Raw genomic sequence first — 20,290 nt, forward strand, 5'->3', positions numbered from 1 at the left:
AGGGGGCAGGAGTACATGGAGGGATGGACACAGGGAAGAGGTAACTATTGGGAGGAAGTGAGAGGGGAGGTGTTGCATTGGGGTAAACTGTCAACATCATCAGACAATGTGTATGTGAACTGCTGTATGGAAAGTGAATTTGGTCTGTAAACTTTTCACCCAAATCACAGTAATAAAAAACAATAGTAACAAATAAATAAATAAATAAATAACATTTATTCACTATGATCCTACTGTGTACTGAGAGGTATGGCTCTAATAATGAAAAAGACACCCTGATCCCCACCTATCTGTAGCTTGTCCTCTGGGCAAAATTCAATGTGGAAAGTGCTAGAGAGTAGAGAGTATTCCTTGAGTTTACAGAGGAGGTCAATTTGATCCACACTTATGGGAGGTACAGATGGATCCAGAAAAGCTTCTCATAAGAAATGACATGTAAATTAGGACTTGAAGGCTAAGTAGGTATTAAACCAGATGGAGAAGGGGAAGGAAAAGGAAAGGAAATTCCATACATAAAGGCATGGGGGAGAAAAGAAGAAAAGAAAAATATATTGCAAGAAGTGAAATTTCAGTATGTGGGCAGCAGAGAGTGTAATGGGAGATGTCAAGATGAGGCAGGGTTTTTAGGTTACATTATGGAGTTTGTATCTGACGGTAAGGACAATGGGAAGTCACTAATGGTAGACAAGTTGTAAAAGAGGTACTGACACACTATAACCCATGATTCATATCTGGTCCTACATCTGTTTGGTAAATGAAGTTTACTAAAAGAAAGTTATTATCATTCATTTATATGCTGTCTGTGGCTCAGTTGCATAGCTACAGCACAGAGCCAGTGGTACACAAAGCTCTGAAAATATTTATTATCTGGCTTTTTACAGAAAAAGTTTGCTGACCCCTGAAGTTACAAAGATAGCATTATTTTAGCAAGGTTGTTCTACCCACAATGGCTTGGTGAGGTATAAGACTGTGGCAAGGAAAATGTTCAGGAGGCTGTTAAAGAAATCCAGGTAAGAGATAATGAGAATGCTGACAGTGAAGATGGGGAGAAGTAGAAAGATACTCGGAAAACAGATACGGTTGTACTACAACCAGTTGTGAATACACCTCATTATTCTTGCTTTTATCTCACACTTCTCCACATTGTCCACAAGAAATCATAAGAGACCTGTAAAATGCCTTGGACACATATCTGGAACAACAGTGAGAGGAAGAGGCATGAAGAATAATCTAAGGTCTACTGGCAGTACCATTCCCTGAGAAGAAGCCCTGGAGGAGCAGCAGGTCTGGGGTAGGTGAGTGTGGTAGTTAAGTTTGTGTGTCAACTTGGCTGGGTCTGGTTGAGTTGCTGCAGGGCAGCTGGTGGTAGTTATTCCCCATGATGAGACTGGTAATCAACTCCATGGTGGAATCTACTAGGAGCAGCTGAGTAGCTGCTTTAGAGATGTGGTCTGATTCCTGTATATAAGGAGAAGCCTTGGGGAATGGTCTCTAGCTTATGGCATGCTTGAACCCTGCATGTACGATGTCATTGTTCAGCAGCCTGCCATGCTCTGCTGCTCTTGAGACGTTCAGTGGACTTGAATCAATGACCTCCTGTGTTGTTTGGTAACATCGGGACTGTGACATTTTATTTATCAATGTTGGGCTTGTTAGCCTCAGCAGCCAGTAGCTGTCTGAGTGAAGAGATGCCTCTAGCTTCAGTGGGCGGGAAGCAAGAGGCAGAGCTGAAGCCCAAGGCTGAGGGGCTTTCACCCAGACCCTAGAGCCTGGCACGTTGAACTCAGACTTAAAGCCTCCAAAACTGTAAGAATAAACTCCTGTTTGTTAAAGCCATCCCATTTGTGGTATATTCTTGTCAGAGCAGCACTAGGTAACCAGAACAGTGAGTCAAGTACAAGGGTAGAAAAGGTAAGTTCCATTTCTGCCACATGGAGATTAAGGAGTGTGCAGAGCATTCATAAAATGTCTAGTAGGTGAATGCATATATAAGTCTGCAGCTCAGGGCACTGATCTGGACAAGAGATGAAGCTTTAAAGAAAACCATGGATGAGCTCTCCGAGAGAGGGCAGAGAATGTGAATAAAGGATTTAGGATAGCAAATGTTTAAGGAGTAAGAATGGACATGTTTTCAAATCCCTCCATGAGCTGCTCAGTCTGAACTCTCCATATTCTACTTGAAGTAAGACAAATACAACCTTCCTCGTGCAGCTTGGTCTACAGAGCAGAATTCTTAACTCCTCCCTGCTTCTGCTCCTCTTCCAATCTAAGGTTTTATGAGCTTGTAGGAAGCAACTACCCTACTACTGTTTATACTGAGTTTATTTTTCATCAGTTGCAATCTTTAAATCCTTATAACAACTTCACATGCGTATTTTTGCAACCCAAGTTTGAGATCTTACCTATTAAAATTCATCTTTCTATTCAGAATGTCAAGGAGTGACACAGTGGCAAAGCTCTTTGAAGCTTTGGCTGCTAATTGAAAGGTTTGTGGTTCCAACCCTTCAGCAGCTCTGTGGTAGTTCAGGTTATGTGTCAACTTGGCTGGACCTGGTTTTGAATGGTTGGGCAGCTGGATATAGCTGTTTCCCATGATGAGACTGGTAATCAACTCCAAGGTGGAATCTACTGTGAGCAGCTGAGTAGCTGCTTTAGGGATGTCGTCTGCTTGCAGTATATAAGGAGAAACTTTAGGAATGGTCTGCAGTTTTTGGCATGCTTCAATCCTACATGTAGCCAAGTTATTATTCAGCAGCCTGCCATGTTGTCAGCTGATCTTGGGACTCTTAATGGACTTGAATCTGTGGTCTGCCATGTGGTTTGTTAATATTGGGACCATGCCTTTTTACCTGTCAACCTTGTGTGTGTCAGCCTCAGCAGCCAGCAGCTGCCTGAATGAAGAAAGCCTCTAGCTTCAGTGGGCCAGGAGCAAGAGGCAGAGCTGAAGCCTAAGGTCAAGGGGCTTTCACTCAGCCCCTAGAGCTTGGCACTTTGAACTCAAACTTGACTTCTAGCCTCCAAAATTGTAAGAGAATAAACTCTTGTTTGTTCAAGCCACCCATTTGTGGTATTTTCTGTTAGAGCAGCATGAAGAAACCAAAACAGGCCACATGGAAGAAAGATGAGGCAGTCTGCTTCCCTAAAGATTACAGCCTTGAAAGCCCTCTGGCGCAGTGCTACTGTGTCCTATAGGGTCACTATGAGTTGGAACCAACTCAATGGCAACAGCATTCAAGATGTCAAATCTCTTTGCATCCCATCATATCTTATTAGGTAAGAAGAGTTTATCTAAAATGATTCTTTATGACCCTGAGTATTTGTAACTCCTGCCAGTCTCACATTATCCACAAAACTGAACAGAATGCTCTACTTACAAACATACATACATGCACAATAAATGCTAACTGACCAACCAACAAGAATAAAAAAATCAACAAAGTCTAAAACCTATGAAACAGACACCATTTAAAACTTCTTCTACTCCAATGGTTCTCAACACTAGATGCACCTTACAATCACCTGGGAAGTTTTTACAAGTTCTAGGCCTATTCCAACCAGAATCTGGCAATGGTATAGTCTTAAAAGCTCTTCAAGTGATACTAATGTCAGGGATGAAAACCACTGCTCTAAGGGGCAGTGCTACTGTGTCCTCTAAGGTCACTGCTCTAGATCAATGATGCCCAGCAGAACTTTCTGTGATGATAAAATATTCTAGATCTATGTTATCAAATAAACACAGTAAACACTAGTAACCATGTGTGGCTACTGAGCACTTGAAAGATGGCTGGTATGACTGAATTTTTATATTTTATTTAATTTAAATAGCCAGCCACTGTCTGGGCTATCATACTAGACAGCACAGCTTTAGAATACAAGACTAAACCAAAGCCAAACCCACCATCCCATGTGTTACTGAGCAGAACTGTTCCACAGTTCTTGGCTATAATCTTTATGGAAGCAAATCACCAGGCTTTACTTTAAGTGCCACTGAGTGGGTTTGAACCACCAACCTTTAGGAAAGTCACTGCAGTGAATTACATAATATGGCCCTTCTAGCCAAAGTCATTAAGACTCCCATACAAAGACTGGGTAGGAGGGTTATGTGTCAACTTGGCTATGTCATGACTCCCAGTATTGTGTGGCTGCCCTCCATTTTTTAATTTGATGTAACTGTTCTCCACTGGATGCATTATAAATCCTGACCTCTAAGTGTTAATGAGGCAGGATTAGATTATGTTAATGAGGATTATTTCATGTTTGTTAAATTAATGAGGCAGGATTAGGATGGGATGCACTCAAGTCACCACCCTTGAGCGACACCTTTTATTTTATAAGAGATAAAAGGAGAGAGAAACAAGCACAGAGGAACCAAAAAAAGATGAGCAGGGAGTAGAGCACATCTTCTGGACCCCGGATCCCTGCACTGAGAACCTTCTAGACTCAGAGACAGAAAGCTATAACACTAGATGACGTTAAGCCGCAGCAGTAAAGAAATGATGGCAGCAGAGGCAGCAGTCCAATGGAGTGAGAAAGCTAAGAGCTTTCAGGCAGGAGGCTTCCTGGCAGAGTGGGATACCTCCAAGCACTTGTAGGTGGAGCTAGGCTTGTGGACTCTGGTGGAAGAGGACTGAGTGCCTTCTGGCCAAGGCTGACTGGTGTAGTGCAGTGCCTCTGGGCATTTATTGGTGGTGCTAAAGAGCTTTGTAACACTAGCTCAAGCAGGCAGAGGCTAGGCTGAAGGGCCCAGAGGCCAGAGAGGTCTGCTTATAGGCACAACTAAGAAGCAGTCCTGACTAAAGAACTGTGGCCTGATTTGTCCTAGATCCTGAATTGTAACCTGTTACTTCCCTAATAAACTTCATAATCATGAGTTTTGTCTGAGTTCTATGTGGCCATTGCAACTAATTATTGAACCTAGCAGAGAAACAGAGTGCTAAGGGAGAGACAGTGGTGTCGGAATTGATAAAAGGTGGGAGAGAGGAGATATGGCTGACCTCCACCCCACAGGAATCAACCTTGGACTGTTAATCTTGATTATCCTTCCACCTTGTGAAGTTATAAGAGGTCAGATGCCCACCTCCCCAAGTCCCCATCATATGTTTGCGCACTCGGGGACTTCAATGACAAGACTAACAAGTGATTATCTAAATGTACCCTTTGATGATTGCACAACTAGTTTTCAGCTCATATTTCTCCATCTGTCCACAAGAAATTTTGTCAAATGCCTTGAAGATGATCAGTGCTAAGCAAGACAGCCTATGACACAAAATTCCCATTTGGGAAAATCTGAAATGACATTAGCCTATGTTTAGTCTTCTGACACCTCTCTCATTCAACAGGACTCCTCAAAGACGTTGATGGTGCCCAAGGTTTCTCTTGCAAGCCCTTTTGGTGCCATCTCAAACAAACGCCTTGAATTCCCTGAGGATGACTAATTGACTCTCCTCAATTCACTAATCTCAGGCTTTTGCTTCTCTTCCTCAAGCTCACACCACTAACAGAAAAGGAGCTGAACTATCTTCTCCACCATTCATGCTTACTGTAATCCTCAGCCATAAGCAGCAGACCAACCCTTCCTTCATTATTTGGTTTATTAGAGCACTAAAAATCCACAAAAACTTCTTATACAGTAACAATACCTCTCATTTACATCCTTGGTTGTCAGTCCTTTCTTTATTCTTTTATGTTTTTAAACTTTTATTTTGGAAAATCTCAAACACTCCCCACCTAGAGAAAGCAGTATAATGAGCTCCCATGTACCTATCACCTAGCTTCAATAATTATCAACATTATGCTAATCTTGTTTCATCTACAGTCCAGTGCACTTTGTCTTTTTGCTATGCTTTAAAGCAAACAGCAGATATGACCATGCCCTTTGAAAATCTATACCAAGATCATTTGTAACTGATCACTCAGAAGCACATTCTTGAGATCATTCAATGCTTTTGGGCTATTTTACCTTCCAAAGTTTTAGCAGTGAGATTATCTTTACTTCCCTCTCCTTTGGAAATCTCCTTTTAGAAATCTAGGGCATGCGTCTGAGGATGCTCAATTATATCCCTTCCCTGCTTCACACATTTCACTGTGTAAACTGGAATAGTGGTCTTAAGTAGCTGTTTGGAAGAATGAAAGGCTAGAGAATATGCAAGAAAGCATCCAAACTTGGTGCACTGATTGTACCCCCTGTGGCTACATTTCTTTCATGTTCTTTTTTGAAGGGAAGGAAGAAGAAAGCTCATGGGGCGGGGGAGGGGGGAATGGAACATTAAAAGGGTTGCCAGTACCTACATTCTCCTTTCTAGAACTGTGTATTGTTTTAATCTAATCACTGGAAGGCTGAACCTTAGTGAATGGGAATTTCCTCTCCCCAGGAGGGTGACTGACAGCGAGAAGGAAAGTAGAAAATGAAGATATGTCTTCTTGTTAGCCCAGATCAGAGTCCTATTCTGACATTCTCTTTTTGGCTTCCCTCCTCTTCATCTGCAATATGGTTGCTCCAAAATCATTACTCCCATACCTCTGCTCACAAATGCTAGAAGCCTCTTGGATCATACTGTACTTATACAGTTATTACTTACTTGACAGTCCAGTGCTATTGATGTTTTGGTACTCAGAATAGAAAACTGCTTTTTCAAGCATTCCCAGGAAAATAACAGCTGCAATCCAGAATTGGATTCTTAGGATATCTTTCCAGTAACAAGCAGACCACATCAGCCAGAGTACACCATATAAAATATAAATAATACACATCACCATGTAAAACTGTAGGAAGAGAAGGAATTTTAGTCAGTTAAGGCTCTTGATCATTTAAAAGGAGACATTTCTACATTCAACTATCTAAGAGTTCATTTTCCACTCTGAAACCAGGAATAGAGGGTATGTCAAAGCATTAGCTACTAAAGGATTATCACCATGGAGATCTTAAAATTTAAGAATTTTCCAGTTAGGATGCAAACTATATATTAAAAAAAAAAGTAACAGAAAATACTCACAATCATTAGAGGCCAATCTGATGCAGAGATATATCCATGAGGGCCCATCATAGAAAGAGAAACTAGGGAAGGGAAAGTGGGGATGAAATGAAATGCCAAGATTAATTAACAATCAGTACAGTTTCTAAATGTAAGTACATTTAGAGAAAGCTCTATAAACATAAGCCAAGCTAACAAAATACAGAATTTTTACCTAGCACAAACAAGACATTAAATCATTACTAATTATTTGATCACATAATCTTATCAAAATACCTTCATTTGTGTACATGCTATTATAAAAACCTGTATCAAAAACCTGATCACATATGAAAAGAGGAGCAGTACTGGATACCAAACTAGGCTTTAGACTGTCTCCCTTGATGATTCAGGGATCTCAATGAGGACTTTATCTTCCTTAATCATTGTTGTTGTTAGGTGCTGTTGAGTCACTTTCAACTCACAGCAACCCTGTGTACAGCAGGACAAAACACTGCCATCTTCACAATCACTGCCATGCTTGAACCCATCTTTGCAGCCACGGTGTCAACCCATTTCGTTGAAGGTCTTCTCATTTTTCTACTGACCCTCACTTTACCTAGCATGATATTCCTCTCCAGAGATTGGTCCCTTCTGACATGACAAAGTCTCACCATTCTCATTTCTAAGGCACACTGGGGCTGTACTTCCTCCAAGACAGATTTGTTCATCCTTCTAGCAGTCTATGGTACATTCAATACTCTTTGCCAATGGAACTCAAATGCATCAATTTTTCTGTGGTCTTCCTTATGCATTGTCCAGCTCTCACATATATATGAGGTTACTGAAAGTACCATGCTTGGGCCAGGTGCACCTTAAGTCTTCAAAATGACATCTTTGTTCTTAAACACTTTAAAGAGGTCTAGTGCAACAAATGTGCCCAATGCATTATGTCCTCTGATTTCTTTTTAACTGTAATTTACATGAAAGTTTACACAGCAAATCCATTCACATTCTGTTTTGTGACATTCACAGTCCCCACACTGTACCAGCATTCTTCTCACTTCCTCCTTGTACCCATCCATTCTTCTTCATCTTTCCTTCCCATCCCTTACCCGTTTCCTAGCTCTATCACTGGGCAAATGCTGTCCTTTTGATCTCATATGCTTGATTGTTCTAATGAGCACAAGCCCTCTGGTATTACTGTTCACCTTATAGGTCTATCATTTGGCTGAAAGTTTTGTCATAGGGGTTCAGTTCTGTTCCTAGCTTAAATGGTGCCTAAAGGCCATAAGTTCGGAGGTTCTACCAGTCTTCATCAGACTAGTAAGCCTGGCCTTTTTGATGATTTTGAGTTTTGTTCCACATTTTCCCCCACTCTATCCAGGACCTCTTACTGTGATTCCTATCAGAGCAATAAGCAGTGGTAGCCAGACACCATCTAATTCTTCAGCTTTTAGGGTCATAAAGGCTGGGGTTCACGTGGTCCATTAGTCCTTTGGACTAACTGTTTCCTTGCTCTTTTGAGTCCTTGACTGCTGCTTCCATGGGCATTGACTGTGGATCCAAATGAAATGAAATCCCTAAAAACTTCAATCTTTTCTCCATTTATCATGATGTTGCTTACTGGTCCAGTTGTGAGGACTTTTCCGTAAGTTGAGTTATGATCCATACTGAAGGTTGTATTCTTTAATCTTCATCAGTAAATGCTTCAAGTTCTCTTCACTTTCAGCAAGCAAGGTTGTGTCATCTGCATATGACAGATTGTTAATGGGTCTTCCTCCAATTGTGATGCCACCTTCTTCTTCATATATATAGTCCAGCTTCTCAGACTAATTGCTCAGCATACAGACTGAGTAAGTGTGGTGAAACAATGCAACCATGATGTACATCTTTCTTACTTTTAAATCATGTAGTATCCCCTTGTTCTGTTTGATTCTTGGTCTGGGTACAGGTTCCTCATGAGCACAACTAAGTGTTCTGGAATCCTCATTCTTCACAATGTTCTCCATAATCTGTTACAACCCACACAGTCAAATGCCTTTGCATAGTCAATAAAATACAAGTAAATATCTTTCTGGTATTATCTGCTTTCAGCCAAGATCCATCTTATATAAGCAATGTTATCCCTCATTCCATGCCCTCTTCTGAATCCAGCTTGAATTTCTGGCAATTCCCTGTCAACGTACTGCTGTAACCTTTTTTTTTTTTTTTTCCAATTATCTTCAGCAAAATTTTACTTGCCTGTGTGATATTAATGATTTTGTTAATATAACTTGGGATAAATTACTGCTCAAGCACACAGGCTGGGTTGCTGTACACGATAGCAATAATGAACACTAAGTGCCAAATACAATGCAAGACATGCAGGGCTCAGCAAGTACTCCAGTTACTGCTCTTGTTAGGTGCCACTGAGTTGGTTCTGACCCACAGCGACCCAACATACAACAGAACGAAACACTGCCCAGTCCTGCAGCAGCTTTACAATTGCTGCTATGCTTGAGCCTATCATTGAAGCCACTGTGTCGCTCTATCTTGTTGAGAGTTGTCTTCTCTTTCTCTGACCCTCTACTTTGCCAAGCAAGGGCTTAAAACTGCCTGCTGGTGTCAGGGGAAAAAAGTAGCTTGTCTGGGAAGGAAGTGCAGGCTAGGTAAAGGGTGATCCCTAGGTCACTACTTCTATTTGGCATGACCTGACCCATGCCAGCCCCTCCCAATTTCAGATGCCATCTCTTAGAGGAAACCCTATGTACACAATCTTCCAGAGTAGCTACCTTACCAGCTCCCCTGCCCAGGCCCGTGGTATACCAGCTCTGTGCCATCTCTGCAGCAATGCCTGTCTAGCCTCACGTTTCCCAGCCTCTTCAGACTTGACACTTCTCAAAAGCAAAGCCTGGCTTTACCTCCGTTTCCAGTGGATAAATCAGAGCAATATACAAATCTCCAGGATTGTCACACACTGTTTGGTATTGGCTACCCAGCAGACACCCACTCCAGAAAACATTAGCCAAAGCAGTTGTAGGGTATGGTCCCTGGGTGGTACAGATGGTCTGCACTAAGCTAGTAACCCAAAGGTTGCCTGTTCAAACCCACTCGGCAGCAGTGTGTAAGACCCACACCTGGTGAGCAGCTTCTATAAAGATTACAGCCAACCCAACTCTGAAAGCCAGGGAGTCTCCCCAAATGAATACAATTAAAAAAAAAAAAATGCCTCAACAAAGCAACTGTAGGATTCATGAAAGCATTCATTCCCTTGCAAACTGCTTACTGGGAGCTCATTCTTGCATTAGGCACTGTTCTGGTTATGAAGTGCCATTTCAACAGGAATATAAACCATAAATGGGATGCTCTTAACAAAATAGGAGTTTATTCTCTTACAATTCAGGAGGCTAGAAGTTCGAGTTCAAAGTACCAGGCTCTAGGGGCTGTGTGAAAGCCCCTAGACCTTGGGCTTCAGCTCTGCCTCTTGTTCCCTGCCCACTGAAGCCAGAGGCATCTCTTCACTCAGGCAGCTACTGGGTGCTGAGGCTAACAAGCCCAAGGTCGGCAAATGAAATGGCACAGTCCTGATGTTACCGAACCACAAGGCAGGCCAATGAACAATCACACGGCTACATGCAAGGTTCAGGCATGCCACAAGCTAGAGACAATCCCCAAGGCTTCTCCTTATATACAGAAAGCAGACCACATCCCAAAGGCAGCTACTCAGCTGCTTGTGGAAGATCCCACCATGGAGCTGATTGCCAGTCTCATCATGGAGAATAACTACCACCAGCTGCCCAGCCACTCAACCAGGCCCAGCCAAGTTGACATACAAATTTAACTACCACAGGCACTAGGGAACTTTTTGTAATTAGATACACACAGAGGGTTCAGTCTCATGTGGGGTGAGGGTGAGGAGACCACAGGCACCACAGTTGGCAGACATACTACTTCTACTCCTAGGCTGCAGACAGACCCTTTGAAATACTTTTCAAAGAACAAATATTTTAAACTCCTGATGATGGCCATTTTCATAAAATAAACAATATAATCTATTTCAAATACAATTAAGATGCTGCTTACTCATTTCTACATGTTAAAAAACTATTTAAAATCTACAAGGATAGAGAATGTTACAGCCCACTATGAAGTATGAGTTTTTAAAATTTTCTAATTGTCAGAATGAAATTTTCAACACATTTTTTAAAATAAATGTTGGAATTAAGACAAAAATAAAGTTTTAAGTCCCAAAAATAAAAGTTCAATTAACCAAAACTCATTTTTGCATGATGTGTTTTTAACACAGTATGTAGATCCAGGCCAACAACAAAATACAAAATATAGTAAATGGAAACAATAAACATGCATGCAGTTTAACTATACCATTCAAATTCCAGTTTGCATCTGTTTTTTCCGTTTTAATAGAAACAATAAAGATATGAAACCCATCCCTCTGTGTTCGGGCAACAACATCCTGAAACAGGAAAATAAATACCCTTAATGTTATTTTTTAAAATTGCCATATAAGATAAAATAAACAATTGTTTGTCATATTTTAAAACAAGTTTTAGAGATTGAATTGAGATTATTAAAAAAAAAAAAAACCCCACGAGAGAGAGAAAAGGAGCAGCAAGCATGGAAGGGCAGGTATTTTACCCACTTTTTTTTTTTTTTTTTTTTACCGCCATCCTCCCAAATGATGGTAAAACCCACTACCAAACCTGTAGCTACTGAGCCGATTCCACTTATAGCAAGTCTACAGAAAAAGTAGAATGCCCCCATGAGGTTTCCAAGGCTGTGAATCTTTACAAAAGCAGACTGCCTCATCACCTTTCTCCTGCCGTGCAGCTGGTGGGTTCAAACTGCTGACCTTTTGGTTAGCAGCCAAACGCTTTAACCACTGCATCAGCAGAACTCGTTCAAGAGGATGAAAAAGGAAGAAAAAGTTTTTTTTCACATTTCAATGTTTTTCTTTTACATTTCTACAAGTCCTCTCTTCACCTTAGTAGTACCTTTCTATGTTTTATCTATTATCATTTGAATATTCTTTCTAATGCCACCCTTCTCAAAATTTTATCCTAATATTATCAAGCATCCAGTTTTAATTAAATGTATTACTTTTAAATTGAGTTAGGGGAGGAGGAAGGCAGATAATATTGTCAGAAATGACTCAGATTAAGTGTATACGCTAAACCAAAAAAAACAAACTCACTGCCATTGAATCATTTCCTACTCACAGCGACCCCATTACAGGCTGTAAATTTTATATAGGCTAGATGATTCAAATCCCTGAAGGTACTGTAGGGCCCCACTGAGGAATAAAACTGGATTGTGACATGCTGTTTGGTATTGGCTGGCTGGCAGACACTACAAACACTCCAACTCCTCCACAGAACTAGGCCAAAACGTTTTATATTCCTTCTTCTGAAACATTTCCTGCCTCTCCTTTTGTTTCTTAACTTCACTACCTACAACAGACTCTATATAAATGCAGAGTTTGTCCTGGCTACTGATGGGTGAATGCCCTTCCACTATCAGAGTTCCCTCAAAGTTGACTGAAGAAAACAGGAAACAGGAACCATAGTGTACATACAAACACTAGGTCCTCCTAAACCTGCTTTCAGTCCTTACACACAACTCCTGCTGACCCTCTCACCGCTTACTCAATCTTCTGACTTCTACTCTTTCCTAAATGCCAAATTTTTGCCACCCCCTTGTGGACATATGGAAATGTAATTTTATTTTTCAAAGAAAAGGGAAAAAAAAAAAACATTCTTAATCTTAAATTACAAAAACAAAGACAGCAACAGTATATACAAAACTCATACACATATGTAAGAAAACATAAAGGCATACTTCATCTTATTATGCTTTGTAGAGACTGTATTTTTTACAAATTGAAGGTTTTTGGCAACTCTGTGCCGAGCAAGACTATTGGTGCCATTTTTCTAACAGTATGTGCTCACTTCGTGTCTGTCATACTTTGGGCATTTTCACAATATTACAATTTTTTCATAATGCTATTACACACTGAATAGACTCCAGTATAGTATAAACATAGTTTTATATAAGCTGGGAAACAAAATACTCATGTGACTTGCTTTATTGAAATATTTGCTTTACTGCAGTAGTCTAAAACCAAACCCAAAATATCTATGAAGAATGCCTGAACTATTTTAAATAATATTCTCTTTTTCTTTCCCAACTCTGTATTAACTCTATATTATGTCACTTTACAAATATCTGGCTATCAACAGACTTTTAAAAATCCTACTGTAATTTGTATCTTTGATTTAAAGACAAATAAAATGACTTACCATTGATCCTCCTTGGTTTGAAACATTTCTGGTATTTGGTATTAGTTCTTTATTCTGGCAAGAAAGGAATAATACAATTTCATTTCACACTGTTACACTTGTATGCGGAAAAATTAACAATTAAGGGGAAAAAATGTGTTAAGGAAAGAAAGATTTGAAAGCTGAACATGAGAGAACAAATCTTACTATACCCTAAATATGAGTAACAAAATCCTGCTTTTTAAAAATGACTTCTTTAATCAAAACAGTGGTTACTGTTGGTAGAGAGGGTGTTACGGAGGAAAAGGAAGTATGAGGGGAGCATCTCTAGGGTACAAACATGTTTTCTTGACCTGGGTGGTGTTTACACAGGCATGTTGACTTTCTGAAAATTTATCAAGCTGTACACTTATGATATGAGCTCTTTTCTGTATGTTTATCACACTTCAACACAAATTTTGTAAAGAACTCATTTAAACTTTTTACTTAAGACCTATTTTCATTTCAGAATTCACAGAAGAACAAAAATAAATTAAAATGACCCATAACCTCATACTCAGGGATGACTGCTGTTAGCATTTTAGAATATAACCATCCACGCTCTTTTCTAACTGTAATTGAAAAGTAAAGCCTATTTTATAAGTATTTTCCCATTAAAAAAGCATCACAAGAATCCTTTAGCTCTTTACAAGTCTCCTACGTTAACTTTTAATAACCAGAGTATTTCATCCTATGGATAAACCATGACTGAGTTTGTTAGAGATATGCCACGCCATCTTGCGTGGCTCTTCCGGGTTCTTCTTCATTCCCTGCTGCCCCGCCCAAGGTCATAAGTCAGTTAAAGGAAGTCGAAACTGAGCTTCCTGCAAGGTGCAAATTTTAAAAGGCAACATAGCTTCTGATAGGTTAAGACTCCTTCCCCCAGCTCGGACATACAACCTCCTAACCCCAGGTCTATATAAGACCACCCTCTCCCCTGCTTCCCTCTCTTCCTCTTCTCTTCCTCTTCTTCCTCTCTCTTCTTCCTCTTTCTTTCTTCTTCTCTTTTCTCCTCTTCTTCCTCCTCTTCTTCGTCTGTCCTTCCTCAGTGCAGGCGCCCTTTCGCCTCTTTAATAAAATCTCCTGTTGGGTACCCTGGTGTGTGGCGTGGTCGTTGAGTGCTGACGGAGTTCTAACAGTGTCATTCTACTAAAGGTGTACTTTTAAACTGTGATTAATTATTTGATATTATTAAAAAGACTACAGATAAATGTTTATACTTAAATCTTTAGTACTGAAGTTTAGTTATTTTTTTGAATAGGGGTATTTAATTGAATACATCAGGCAAGAAGTATGACGCTAACAAAAATATATAAAACATGCACAAAGACAAGTATAAAATTTTACTGAAAGACAAAATTAAATAAATGGAGAGTTGTATTATTTTCCTGATATTATAAGGATTATAAAGATATTATAAAGATATTGACCCTCTCCAAAGCACAACATAAATTGAACCCAACTCCTATCAGAATCCCAAAGGATTTTTTTTTAACATAATAAAAATATCAACATTAATGTTCATTTAGAAAAGCAAATGAGACGAATGATCAAAAATGGCTAAATAAGAATACTGAGGGTACTTGACCTTTGGATATCAAAACATATTATAAAATTACAATAATTAAAATAGTCAATACTGTAATAGAAATAAACAGATGAACCAACAATACAGAGTTTATGGTCATGATAGGCCTTATTGAGAAAACAGGATTTGAGTAAAAGACTTGATGGAGGAGTTACTTAGCAAATATCTAGGGGAAGAGCATTCCAGGTGGTAGGAACAGCCAGTGCAAAGACAAGAGTGTGCCTGGAATGTCTGAGGAGAAGAAAAGAGGTCAGTGAGATTGGAATAGAGTAAGACAAAGACTAGAAGGAGAAAAGGCCAGTGAAGTAAGGGAAGGTCCAGTCATGTAAGACATTATAGGCCATTACAGGGATTTCAGCTTAGATCTGAGGAAAACAGGGAGCCATGGCAAGGTTTGAGCAGAGAAATAAAATTACCTAATCTACATTCTAATAGAATCTCTGATGCTTTGTCTATAGAGGTACAAGACCAGAAAAAGGAAGACCAGTTAGAAGGCTACTGAAATAATTAAGGCAAGAAGATAATGGTGACTAAGACCAAGGCAGACGCAGTGAGATCCATTCAAATTCTGGATTTATTTTTATTACAGATTCAAAAGAATTTTCTACAGAATTGTGTGTGAGAAAAAGAATGGTATCAAGAAAGAAGTTTTTGGCTTGAGCAACAATAAGAAGAGAATTACCATCGATTAAAATGTGAAAGGCTCTACATGAAGCAGGTTTATAGGAGAAGATCAGGAATTCTACTCTGGACACGCTGACTTTCAGATTATCTGTTAAGTCATCCAACTATAGATACTTGGATAAATTAGTTGAGGCTAAAGATATAAATTTAGAAGTCAACAGGATACAGATAGCATTTAAAACAATGTGACAGGATAAGATGAGCAAGGGAAGAAGTATAAATAGAAAAGAAGACCAAGAACTGAGCATTGAAGCCTCCCAATATATGGAGAAGAGGAACCCCAACAAGAGAGATGAAGAAGGAACACCCAGAAAGGGTATGGGAAAACCAGAAAACAGTATTCTGAAAGCCAAGTGGATGAAGTGCATTAAGGAAAAAGGGCTGTTCAAGCGTATTAAATGCTGGTAAGTCAAGAAGGTGAAGACTGACAACAAACTACTGGATTTAACAATGTGAAGGTCACTGGAGATCTTGACTAGAACTGTTGTGTTGGAATGGTGGGAACAAAAGACTGATTGGAGTGGACAGAATAAAGAATGAGAGATGAATTAGAGATAGAGCATAAAAGACTCTTTGAAGGATTCTGAAAGGGGTACAGAGAAATAGAACAATGGTGGCAATATCTTACTTATTATGTACTATTATACACACACAAAAAAACTAAATTAATCTACAAATTGAAAAAATAAGCACTAGTCTTTAAAAAAATACCAAGAAAATAGAATTTAACTTGATATGTATTCACTGGGAGCTCTGGTAGCATAGTGGCTAAGACACTTGCCTGCTCACCAGAAGGCTGGCGGTTCAAACCCACCAGCCACTCCTCGGAAGGAAGGTTGGGCAATCCTACTTCCGTAGTGATACTGCCTCGGAAACCCAAGGAGGGGTCGCTATGAGTCAGGGCTGACTCGACGGCACATAACAACAACAACAACAACAGTGTATTCACTGGGAATAAAATAAACTCTTTTTTAATAAAGCAAAGCAGATACTCACAGTCAATGAGGGAAACACCTGTAAATCACTGTTGCAATCTAAGTTTTCATGTTTTGTTGTCCAACAATCAATATTCTTGAAATAATGGCCACAAAAGTCTTCATCAACAGAGAGTTCATGGTTTCGTAACTGCTCCTACCCAAGGTAAAATTCTGCGTTATAACTTATTTCTAGACTTTTTATCCAAAAAGATAAATAAAACTTAGTATCTAAATAATATCAAGTGTGTTCAGTTTGGAGTAGAACAAAACAGCAAAAAGAACACAGTTTTGAAAATAAGTTTAAACATAACTGAGGTAATCATAACATTTTTTGCAATTCCAATGTGTTCAGGTACAGTAATTCATAATACAAACATAATCTTACAGTAAGAAAAGTTGTTAAGATACTATCACAAGGAAATGATTCAAGAGCAATAAAACATATTTTGCCTTACACTTGTTTCTATTTTAACCCAGGTAAGATATTTTCTAAAGAAAGCAGTAATTGACCACAGGGAAAGATAAACCAACTATTTAAATAAATCCCCAAGTAATACAAAACAAAGGTGGCTAACCCAACTGAGTGCAGAAGAGATCCTCATTCACGTCAAACCAAACTCACTGTCATGGAGTCCAATCTGACTCACAGCGACCCCTCCTTGGGTTTCCGAGGCGGTATCTCTAGGGAAGTAGATTGCCCATTCTTCCTTCCAAGGAGTGGCTGTCCAGTTGGCCAGCCTGCTGGTTAGCAGTCAAATGCCTTAGGCACTACACCACCAGAATTCCCCCTCATTTACACATCAACAATCTAATTTGTCCTTTTTCCTATCTGGTGGTGGTTGTGTGGCTTGGAGTCCATTCTGACTCTCAGCCACCCTATAGGACATAGGGTTTCCCAAGCTACAGTGTTTATGGGAACAGACTGTCAGGATATGTTGATTTTCATGTCTGTCAAGGCTACCTGCAGAACTGCTAATGGGTTTAACCACTGACCTTTTGATTAGCAGCCCAACACTTAATCACTGCACCACAAAAACTTCGCCTCCCATTCTAGAACCAATGAAAAAAATCACACTCTTCATGGCAGCTCCCAGTCATCAAGAAAAGGGTATGTTGGTTACCACTGGCCAAATATGGGATGATCTGACAAAATAAATCACTGGCAATAAATTATAATCTATATACTTAATGTATCCATATTGATGATTTATTGACAGGTAGTAGATAAAAGGGAAAGCTCATCCTTATTAAAGGTAATAAGTACAGAGGAAAATAAGGAATTTGAAAATCATGATTTAGCAATTAGAATAGTAATAAATGATTTGGCAGGCAACAATCAACAGAGGATGTTAAAACAAGTGGGTACAGCTTGATGGGAAAAAAAAAGGACATTTACAGAGTTTGACCAGTATTACTTCACAAGCTGTTATTAATAACAAATTAAAAAAATAGTAACTTTACAGTGGACAAGCTGGCAGTTATCTCAACCAACTGATCAAAGGTAACATCACAAAAAAAACACACCTCATATTTTGTAGTAGTCCTACCAAAAACGTGTAATTTGAGTCAAATCATGAAAAAATAGCAAAAATATTCAAACTGAAGGATGTTTTGCAAAACAGATGGCTTGTGTTGTTGCTGTTAAGTGCCGTCAAGTAGTGTCTGACTCATAGCGACCCCATGCACAGCAGAACGAAACACCGCCCGATCCCGCACCAGCTCTACGATCCTTGCTATCCTTGAGCCCATCGTAGCAGCCACTGTCTCAATCCATCTCGCTGAGGGTTTTCCCCTTTTTCGTCGACCCTCCACCTTACCAAGCATGACATCTTTCTCCAGGGAACGGTCCTTTCTGAAAACATGACCAAAGTAGATGAGACGAAGTCTGGCCATTCTCACTTTCAAGGAGCATTCTGGCTGCACATCCTCCAAGACAGACCTGTTAGTTGTTTTAGCAGTCCATGGTACTTTCAGCCATTCTTCACCAGCACCACAACTCGAAAGCATCAATTCTTCTTGGGTCTTCCTTATTCATTGTTCAGCTCTCACATGCATATGAGCAGACTGAAAATTTCATGGCTTGCACCAGGCGCACCTCACTCCTCAAGGAGACATCCTTGCTCCTCAGCACTTGAAAGAGTTCCCTTGCAGCCAACTTGCCCAGTGCTATATGTCATCTAACATCCTGACTGCTGCTTCCATTGGCATCGATTGTAGAGCCAAGCAATGTGAAGTCTTTGACAACTTCAATCTTTTCTCCATTTATCGTGATGATGCTTATTGGTCCAGTTGTGAGGATTTTTATTTTATGTTGAGATGTAATCCATACTGCAGGCTGTATTCTTCAGTCTTCATCAGTAAGTGCCGCAAGTCATCCTCACTTTCAGCAAGGAAAGTTGTGTCATCAGCGTATCACAGGTTGTTAATGATTCTTCCTCCGATCTTGAATGCCATGTTCTTCATACAGTCCAGTTTCTCGGCTTACTTGCTCAGCATATAGATTGAATAAGTATGGGAAAAGGATACAACCCTGACACACTCCCCTCTTGATTTTAAACTACGCAGTGTCCCCTTCTTCTGTTTGAACAATAGCCTCCTGGTCAATGTACAGGTTCCTCATGAGCACAATCAAGTGTTCTGGAATTCCCATTCTTCTCAATATCATCCACAATTTGCTACGATCTACACAATCAAATGCCTCTGCATAGTCAATAAAACACAAAGTAAACATCATTCTGGTATTCTCTGCTTTGAGCCAAGATCCATCAGAGAGCAGCTATGATATCCTTGTTCCACGTCCTCTTCTGAATCCAGCTTGCACCTCTGCAAGTTCTCTGTCAATATACTGCTGCAACTGTTTTTTAAATATCTTCAGTAAGATCTTACTTGCATGCGATATCAATGATATTGTTCGATAATTTCCACATTCTGTGGGATCGCCTTTCTTTGGAATGCATACAAATTTGGATCTCTCCCAGGCAGTTGGCCAGGTAGCTGTCTTCCAAATCTCTTGGCATAATTGAGAGAGTGCCTCCAGAGGGGCATCTGTTTGTTGAAACATCTCAATCCCTGGAACCTTGTTCTTTGCCGATTCCTTCACTGCAGCTTCGACTTCTTCCTTCAGTACCACTGGTTCTTGATCATATGGCACCTCCTGAAATGGATGAAGATCCACCAGTTCTTTTTGGTACAGTGACTGTGTTTTATTTCCATCTTTTTTTGATGTTTCCTGCATTATTCAATATTTTGCCCATAGAATCTTTCAATATTGCAACTCAAGGCTTACATTTTTTCCCGTTCTTTCAACTTAAGAAATGCTGAGCGTGTTCTTCCCTTTTGGTTTTCTAACTCCAAGTGTTTGCACATTTAATTATAGTAACTGGCTTTGTCTTCTCGAGCTGCTCTTTGAGATCTTCTGTTTAGCTCTTTTACCTTGTCATTTCTTCCATTTGCTTTAGCTACTGTCCATTCAAAGGCAAGTTTCAGAGTCTCTTCTGACATCCATTTTGGTCTTTTTTTTCTTTTCTCGTCTTTTAAGTGACCTCTTGCCTTTTTCATGGATGATGTTCTTTTCTTTTCTTTTTTTAATTTATTGTGATTTGGGTGAAGATTTACAGAGCAAATTCGCTTTCCATACAGCAGTTCACACATACTTTGTCTCATGTCATTGACCACACTTTACCACAATGCAACAGCTCCCCTCCCACTTCCTCCCCATAGTTACCTCTTCCCAGTGTCCATCCCTCCATACTCTCCTGCCCCGAGCTGTCTCCC

The 20,290-nt window shown here is 39.8% G+C and overlaps 1 protein-coding gene across 1 annotated transcript in view; it reads right to left on the reverse strand.

The window, feature by feature from the left end:
* The window catches only part of TMEM87B (transmembrane protein 87B), an 83,865-nt gene that overhangs the window by 24,432 nt on the left and 39,143 nt on the right, over positions 1 to 20,290 (reverse strand). Inside the window, exons 4-8 of the mRNA XM_007959514.2 lie at positions 16,536 to 16,670; positions 13,250 to 13,303; positions 11,316 to 11,406; positions 6,993 to 7,054; positions 6,579 to 6,762 (exon numbers count right to left, since the gene is read on the reverse strand). Of these exons, the coding sequence (XP_007957705.2) occupies positions 6,579 to 6,762; positions 6,993 to 7,054; positions 11,316 to 11,406; positions 13,250 to 13,303; positions 16,536 to 16,670 (526 nt within the window). The remainder of the gene's footprint in view (positions 1 to 6,578; positions 6,763 to 6,992; positions 7,055 to 11,315; positions 11,407 to 13,249; positions 13,304 to 16,535; positions 16,671 to 20,290) is intronic.

Source organism: Orycteropus afer, unplaced genomic scaffold (genome assembly GCF_000298275.1).
Source record: "Orycteropus afer afer isolate SDZICR_OR568_19922 unplaced genomic scaffold, OryAfe1.0 scaffold00017, whole genome shotgun sequence".
Taxonomy (NCBI): Eukaryota; Metazoa; Chordata; class Mammalia; order Tubulidentata; family Orycteropodidae; genus Orycteropus; species Orycteropus afer.